This window comes from Etheostoma spectabile, chromosome 2 (genome assembly GCF_008692095.1).
Source record: "Etheostoma spectabile isolate EspeVRDwgs_2016 chromosome 2, UIUC_Espe_1.0, whole genome shotgun sequence".
Taxonomy (NCBI): Eukaryota; Metazoa; Chordata; class Actinopteri; order Perciformes; family Percidae; genus Etheostoma; species Etheostoma spectabile.
The window spans coordinates 18,346,613-18,355,251 of NC_045734.1; the positions used below are offsets into that span (position 1 = coordinate 18,346,613).

The window sequence follows — 8,639 nt, forward strand, 5'->3', positions numbered from 1 at the left end:
TGATTACAGTAGCACATGTGACAATTTCCTGACTTGTTCACCGGGACGTTGACATTAAGCACTCGCCTCTCAGCTTGAGACACAGAGGACAACAGGAGAACAGCAGCAGGTGTTCACCCTTTTGACAGATGACGTGTGTTGCAGTCTGTGCCACCTGCATGTGAAAGTTGGTGTTGTGTCAAACCCTTTGTGTTGCAACAGTAGTACTGGTGTGCTTTTCAGTCCGTGTTGGTGTTCGCGCTGGCTCTCTGGCAGTAATGCTAACGGGCCTTCTTTCAGCTCGGGTGTTGACTTGCAGAAGTCATGACACTGAGAACAATGGCACCAACAGTCCATCGCACTGAATTCGAAAAGAATTGAAAGGTGTTAAAGGATTTGGTGAACTACCTAATGTGATTATTTAGCTGCAATACAGTGGCTGCTGCATAGCCTCTTCCTTTTTACTTTTGTAGCAGCTTCTTTGTACTTTCATACCTGCCATGTTGTTTCTTATATTGCTGAGACAACAGCAGTTATTGTTGCCCAAACTGTCACACTGAAACGCACCTCAACATTTTTGAAGTCCAGTGTCTGCAAGTAAAACTCTTTCATCTAGATCTTTTGAGGTAGACAGTAAGGATAACATGCCCCTGAAAGTGTACTATCGCACACCATCTGTGGCCGGTGTAAAGACCCGCCTCCCTCATGAAGTATTCATAGTAATTTGCCCAAAGGGAGGAATGGGTTTCAGATGATTTTACTTTTACCAGAGCGTCATTCATGTAGAGCAAATAAGATTTGGTCATTGTGTTCAGCTATGAGCTCCCGGCATACAATCCATCTGAATGACAGGAGGTTGTCCTTTTTTTCCCGACAACTTTATTTAATTTTATACAATTACATTCCCAGTAGCATCCCCATCTCCCAAACAACCCTTGGGTCAGGAGGATGTCTATCTCAATGTTCGATGAGAACACTTGATTACTGAAGTAGAAGCTAAATGTTGTAAAAATCTGGCACCAGCTTTGCTCTTCTTTCCTCCAACGATGGGTTATGGTGTCCTTGCACTGACTGAGCAATCCGTCTTTGTCCACCCCACCCCCTCTTTTAGGCTCCCTTCTCTCCCCCCCCAGTGTTTATGTTGGTGTGGAAATTGGGAATGGATAGAATTGATGCAGGATAGTACTTTTTTGGTCCCTCAGATACAGAATGTTCCCTCATTATTCAAATACTCAATGGGCTATAATGGAAAATGTATCTAAATTACACCAAAATCATTGCACTGGCTTTAGAAGATTGGCTTGTTTTTTTTATGCAAACACTTTATTCTTACTTTTTTTGGGGGTCTTTTTATCTAATTGTCTCCCTGTCACATCTACCAATTACTTATGTCTTGTCCTACTGTAGATAAAACTCATTTCTCCCCGACTTGGTAGAGGGCAGGATTACTGTCCTAACCGAAAAAGGCCCATGTCATATATCACAGTGACAGCGGGTGCCCAGGGCTTCATAAGAGCCAACACTGTCTGCCATGCTATTGCTTGGCTGCAACATTTCATCTCAACTTTCCACTGAGCAGATTTCAGGCCTCCACTCTATATTGTCAAGGAGATAACTGTAGGCCCACACAAACCCTAGGAATGTGTGCTCCTCTCAGGAAGGAGTAAAGCAGCTGGTTTTGGACAGCCTACAAGCCAAACAAGGTATTGTTAGGGTGCTCCATTTCCATTTGTTTTCTTGAAGGAGGCCCTTGAAGTGAGGGGGGGGGGGGAAAGGGCGAGGACAGAAAAACGTGTACTTTGACTGCATTTTATATGTAGGATGAGCTTACTGCAACAGGGATAACAACAGTATCTCTTGGCCAAGCCCTCTCCTCCTTTCTCTTTGGTTTGATTAAAATGGAATAATTTAATCTACAGGAGCGAGTATGCCAAGGGAGTGTCTAGCCTCCCAGCTGTATTTTTAGAAGGAACAAGAGGAAAGAGGGAGTCATGGGTGAATGGATGTAGTGGGTGAACTTCAACAAACCTCCCTGGCTCATGTTTACACTTTGATTTTTGGTCAAATGTTGCATTGTTGCTCAGTACGTTACCAGTGTGGTGTTTGCATCTGTAGTAAACCTTTCTGAATATTGTAAAACAGTCTATGAAGTGCATCAGTGACATGTCCCTTTGCTGACCTTCTTCCCTTAAAAGAACCTTGTGTTTGGTCATTAACCTCCTGTAGATGCCTATGTAGTCATCCCCTTGAACTGTGATTTGTATTGACTTCGATCCTCTGTTGGCAGCAAATGTAATTCATGCTAATACACCCACAAAAGAACTACCAGCCGCCACCCACAATGTGTGGAATACAGGGTTTAGTGGGCTGGTCTGTTCTCTATGCTGTCCCTCTGGATCAAATCTTTTGAGTTATTACTCATCATAAAACAATGGAGGGAGGGGTCGGGGTTGTATTGTGTCTGTGACCTCCCCTTACCTATTTTATTTATTTATTTTTTATTGCCATCCCTTAACTCTTATCTTCATTTCAGTCAGTCTAATTTCATCCTTCAGTCTCACTCACTCTTCCTTTTTTGAGAAGTCATTCACTTAATTATATCAGACTTGATTCTTGCTATAATTGAGTGGTACTGTCAGTTCATATTTTGCTTGCATGCAGGAGTAGATATAAAAAACGGCCTTATTTTATGCACCTTTTCCTACCTTTCCCTCATTGTTTTTCTGCTCGTTCATCATTACCCAACATTTACTCAGGGCAGATTTTAGCTGCCTGACACACTTACCAGTGTTTGGGCTGCACTTCACATTACCACTCCAATCTTCTGTCTGATAACAGCTAATTACAGTATCTCATAATTCTAGTTTGTGCAATGGTCGTATGATCTTGAGGAAACAAGTGGTCATTGTAATGGTTCTAGTAATGTGGGTGCAGGCACGCTGCTCTGCTAGAAGCCGTCAAAGTTGGTGACTCAGTCTAAAAGACGATGTAATGGAGATTGTTGTAATTGGTGGTGGGGGTCACGCAGTTTCTTAAGGCAATAACATTTGACTATGGAGCTCTTGTTAAAGTTATTCATTTTTATTAGAAACAGATGGCATGTAAATTATGTACAGTGCTTAAGGTGTTGCATTGTTGTTGTTGCACACCAGGGTTTAAGTGTAGAAGTGATGCTAGGACTGCCTGCAGCTGACGACTCCCTCATTTAACTGACTGACTTTTTTTGTAGGTTAGCCAATGCAGCAGTCCATTGCAGCACAGACGGTCAAATTCTTGGAGCCTAACAAGACAAATGCATTGTGGAGATTTCACATGGCCCAGACTATAGCCCAGCATAAGCAACATTCAGGTTTTTATGTAGGTTGCCGCATAGATGTCACTTTCAAATCCCATTCACTGATCAATTAATTAATTTAATTAATTAAATTTTATTAAAGTGTTTGCATGTGGAAATGCAATATAATTGCTTGTTTCAGTTGTTCTGCTCAGAGCCTCACATGGATAAATGATGGAGCAAATAAAAGACTGCTGCAAGAATCACAATATTTACTTTTAGTTAAGAGAAAATATGTGGACACAGAGCCACACACTTCATCAGGGCCCAATAGATTAAGTCAAATGTCATTGTAATAGCTAAACTCCTTGAACACTACTGCTAGCATTAGATTGTGGTTTGACCTACGGTTCTGGTTCTAGACCCAAACGTGACGGGTCCTGGCAAAAGTATCAAGTTTTGGGTTCAGACCATTTTGTTGCATAAATGCTTAGTGCTTGGGTGGGGTTTGTTTGGAGATTGTCAAATTTTTTTCTTTCTTTCTCTCTGACTGTGCCAATCAACTGAACCCATGTGTATCTTGTTTAACAAGTAGATTTGTATTGTATAGCCAATGCTTACATTAGCATGGCGACTAGTCATTTATGAAATAAGGCAAAATAGATTGGTTTGGGTCTCAAATTTAGGCTTACCATCAGATTCAGTCAAGGATGGAGTCAATCAAGGAATTGGCTGGGTTTAGGTCTCAGTTTTAGTCTGTTTTTAGGATCTCTAATTTGCTGATTCAAGAACTTTTTATAGATTTTTCTTTTTCTGTGTGGCAATGAATGGCTGGTGCTGTGTTAATAGATTCCCATTGTTGAAATTGCTTTTGTTTACATTTGATATGGCTCATATTTATGCATTTCGAGGCAGAGTATCAGATTTCATGTTTGGATCTTTGCCAACAAAGTTAATGCACCACAAAAATAAAACTGCGACAACTCTGTTTTTTTTGTTGGATTTCTTTTTCTTTGTGTGTGTGTTTGTGTCACCTAAATATGTCTTTCTTTTCCCCCAGGCCTGCCACAGGTCCCTCAACATCTCGACCTGCATCCACCACATCTAGGCCCACCACAGCTTCAGTCAAGCCGTCCACCAATGCAACTGCCAAAACTGCTGCATCTAAAGTTACCATAGCTCCCTCTACTGGCAGGACCACAGCGGCACAGCCTACCAAAGCTGTTGCTACTAAGAATGGTAAGGAGGGACGCCTTGTTCTGACTTGTTCTGTTTTAATGATTTTGTGTAAAGCACTTTGAATTGCCCTGTTGCTGAAATGTGCTATACAAATAAAGCTGCCTTGCCTTGCCTTGCCTTGACTTGGAGACCCTCTTCTAAAGCCATGTGCCATTTACATTTGGATTTGATAAATGCATCTGATGGATTTGGTTTGAAGTTGTCAGGCTAAAATGTCTACAATAAAGAAGCATGAAATGGTTTACTTTAGCCACACAGGAATAACCATTTCTTATCAATTACAATCACATTGAGTGAATTGACATTTGTTGTTTTTCTCTTTGCACCAGATGTCAGTCGACCACTTTCTGCTGCAGTGGCAAAGAAACCTACATCAGCTACAACATGTGCTGCTACCAAAACAGCCACCGTAAAGCTTAACTCTGCTTCCAAATGGTCCACAGCAGAGAAGCCAGCCGACCCCAGAGTGTCTCAGTCCAAAAGTCAACAACCTGTAAAATCTACTTACACAAAGAAACCTGTAGCTGCTGTTCGGTCCCTTGCCCATAACAAACAGCCCCTTGTACGAACCCCACCTGCCTCTCCAGCCCACAAACCTGCAGACAGCAGCACCCCTCAGGCAAAACGTGGAAACAAACCCACTCAGGCTGTCACACCTTTCAATTCTGCCAAGAAAACAGGTGTTTCAAATACTACCACACCAAAGAGTGTTGCTGGTGCAGCAGCTGTAGCAGCTGCCGCTGCAGCGGTAGCAGCAGCAGCAACTGTGCTAGCAGAAATACAAACAGAGGCTACAGAGTCCTTCCCACAAGGATCATCTCTTGCTGCCTCTGCACCAGAGGAGGTCCCTCCCCCAGTCCTGGTCCTGGATACCACACCAGAGGTGGTACCTCAAGAGACTGCTCAAGGACATGCAACTGCTTCCTCTCCTCCACAAAGCCCTGCCAAGACAGCCTTACCACAAGCGTCTCCACCCCAGGAGCAGCTAGAGAGCAGTGCCCCCTTACTAACAGCGCAGGAGCAGACCCCTGCCCCTGCTGAGCCTGCATTACTACCAGTGGACTGTCCTCCAGATCTATCTGAGGAGCCCGTTTACCTCTTAACCGACCAAACCTCCTCCATATCTAAAGCCCTCCCTGCAGCAACAAATGCCATCCCTCTGATAGTTTCCCCCACCAATCAGAATGAGGAGGAGGATGAAGATGAGAAGGAGGGAAGCCAGCTGGTTTCTGTGTCTGAAATGAGTGGAACCACACAGCCCACAGAGGAGTCTCGTCCCGGGTCTGCTGGACCAGTAGGAGGGTCTGCTTGGAGGGCCGGTGGTGCCTTGCTTTCTGAGCTGGACTCTGAGGAGGTAAGCGGCAGCCAGCAGGGTGCGTCTGAACTGAGTGCCCCTGGTGTCCTGGAGGGCACAGAGAGCATGGATGATTTAGGAGACGGCAGTCTCAAAGGAGCCATTGACATGGAAGGAGCCTCAGCAGGTTCACCTGACTTTGAAAAGGTTCCTGACATACCAGTTAATGACTTTGATGAGGACGAAGATGAGGAGGATGACGATGATCGGGTGTGTGACATGGATGTGGGCTCAGAGCGGGCAGATGAACCGCAGAGACCCAGGCATGACAATGACGTGGAGGAGGAGGAAGAGGATGATGAGGATGTGGAGATGGCTAGTGAGGGGGTGACAGAGAGCGGGCTGGAAAGCTACGGAAATGCAGATGAGGATGACTTTGCTGAGGACGAAAGGCTAGACAACTTAAACAGAGTGGCTGATCCCCCACCTCCCCCTCCTCTGTTACCCTCGGCCCCAGCTGCTCAGTGGGACCAACCAAACCCCTTTGCTGATCCCTGGTCAGAACCTCTTCAGCCACAGCAGGTTCTTGAGGACGTCTCCCAGCCCCCGGAGGTGGCAGGAGCAGCTGCAGCAAGTCCTTTGGCAGATCCCTGGCACGCAGACTCTGAGACCCCAACTCAGACCCCAGCCCAAGCTTTACTACAACTAGGCTCTGCACCTTTTGTTCCTGAAAACCAAGAACCTTGCCGTCAGTCCTTTATCATAGATGGGCCCCAAAATCTAGATTCAAAAATGTACATGGATCAGTCCATCCAAGCCCCAATGCAGACCCTGGGCCCAGCTCTTGTCTCTGCCCCAGCACTGTCTCTGTCAAGCACCCTAAGCAGTGAGACCAGCACACCCGAGGAACTCTGTGACTACAATCGAGATGGAAAGCTCCAGCCTGGAGATGTGCAAGGCCTGGTGCTTTCCCCACAGCCCGACTTGCACCGGGAAGGAGATGAGGAAGCTGAGACCCTGCCCGCTGATGAGATCCTGGGAGGCCCTGCAACTGCCCCCACTTCCAACCCCTCCTCAACCTCTGTTACAGAAGACGAGGCCAGCGACACCGAGGGAGAAGCTCAACTGGAGGATTCCTTGGAGAGTCCATTGGTCCTCCACACAACCTTTGACAGCCAGCCTCCAGCCCAGCGCTGCCTGTCCACTGTGGAAGAGGGAGAGGAGGCTGACATGGAGGGCGGTGCAGGTGAAGACACCACCCCACCTTCGGCTACATCTTTGGCATCTTATGGCTTTGACACCATGACCACAGCTTCAAACTCCAATGCCCAGTCCACAGGGGAGAGCTGCATCAAGAGCCCTGGCATCTTCTCGCTGGAGGAGCTGCCTGAGGAGGCTAAGGAGCCCTGTCTGATTCCACAGTCTCACACCACGCCGTGCCTCACAGAGCAGCAGTACATCGAATGTGGGAAGCAGGAAGCGGAGTCTGCTGAGCATGTTGGGGAGGAAGTGCCGGGGCCAGAGGAAGCCCTGGACCCTTCGTCTACTCTGAGCACTTTGCAGCAACCAGAGGAAAACCCAGATGACATCCAGCCTCCCTACTATTCTATCTGTGAAAAGACTGAGAACTCTTTTGCAGGTAATGTATAGTTAATCATCTCCCAACAGCCCAAGTAATGTCCCTTAACTCCCTCGGGCCGCAGTCCAGCCTCTCCAAAATATATCCCTGTTGTAGCTCTTGTCGTCAGTGTTTGTCCTGAAATCTCTGGGGGTGGATGTAATCAAAGTTTAACTAAAAAAGAGTCAGAGAGCAAAAAGGAAGAAATAAAAAGGACAGCAGTGGCACTTCACTCTCATAACATTTCAATAATGAGTATATGGCTTAAATTCCTGTATGTGCAATAGATACTATTTACTCCTATGTGTGAGCGTGCCTGGGTTTTGGTTTCCGTTTTAACACATAATGATGTGGTTGCCCTGAACTGGCATGGATTTGACTTGTCTGTTTACAGCTCTGCAAGAGGAAAATAAAAATAAGCATAACAAAAAGAAATGTGGAATGAACTGTTTAACATGTTTCATGTGTATTTATCCTAATACCTTTTTACTGAACAAAACTGATAACTGACTAAGTTTGGATTGTATATTCCTGTTTTGATTTCACTGTCCTACCTTAAGATACAGGCAATCTTCCTTATACATGATCACTCCTCAGCTCTTCTTGCACTTTAAATTGTACCCTAGCTTTTTGTGTTATGCCATCTTTTGGAGTAATGAACCTTTACAACTTTAAATAAAGATTAGATTTTTACCATGATGTACTCGCAATGTATAGTTTTATTCAAAGGGGCTCTTGGGAATAGCATAATTATGGTCTGTGGATATGTGTGCGAGACAAGTCCTCCAAGACCACTAAGATTCATTTCAAGGTCCTCCAAACTTCCAGTCAATTACCAGCTGCTCTATATATATACATTAGAGTGCGGATCGGGCCGGATTTTTCTGTCCGAGCCCGGCCCGTGTCCGACAGAGCAGTAACCGAACCCGACCCGAGCCCGACAGGCATTAAGATATTTATGTCCGAGCCCGACCCTAGCCCGACACAGTTAAAATCGCATTTGTTTCTCATACTAATGACACATGTACGTTTGTTTGTGTGGAAAGCCGCTTTTATTAAGCAATTGTAGGAAGGCATTCGGAAATGTCAACAGATGAGCATCAATGCACACGGGGCAACAAGCGCCATTACCTACATAATAAGCTGTTTTAAATTCAAAATGTTCAATGCCTTATCGCGCTGACGTGCCCGACCCGAACCCGAGCATCCTTTCTAAAAATCTGTTCAAACCCGGC

General features: G+C 45.4%; 1 protein-coding gene across 4 annotated transcripts in view; it reads left to right on the forward strand.

Moving 5' to 3' along the window:
* Positions 1-8,639, forward strand: part of prr36a (proline rich 36a) — a 33,406-nt gene that overhangs the window by 14,008 nt on the left and 10,759 nt on the right. For all 4 annotated transcript variants that reach the window (XR_004336314.1, XM_032543817.1, XM_032543805.1 and 1 more), the window contains 2 exons: positions 4,314-4,492; positions 4,822-7,425. Coding sequence is in view for 3 of the 4 variants with exons in the window: in XM_032543817.1 (XP_032399708.1) it covers positions 4,314-4,492; positions 4,822-7,425 (2,783 nt within the window). In the remaining variant the exon portion in view is untranslated. The remainder of the gene's footprint in view (positions 1-4,313; positions 4,493-4,821; positions 7,426-8,639) is intronic.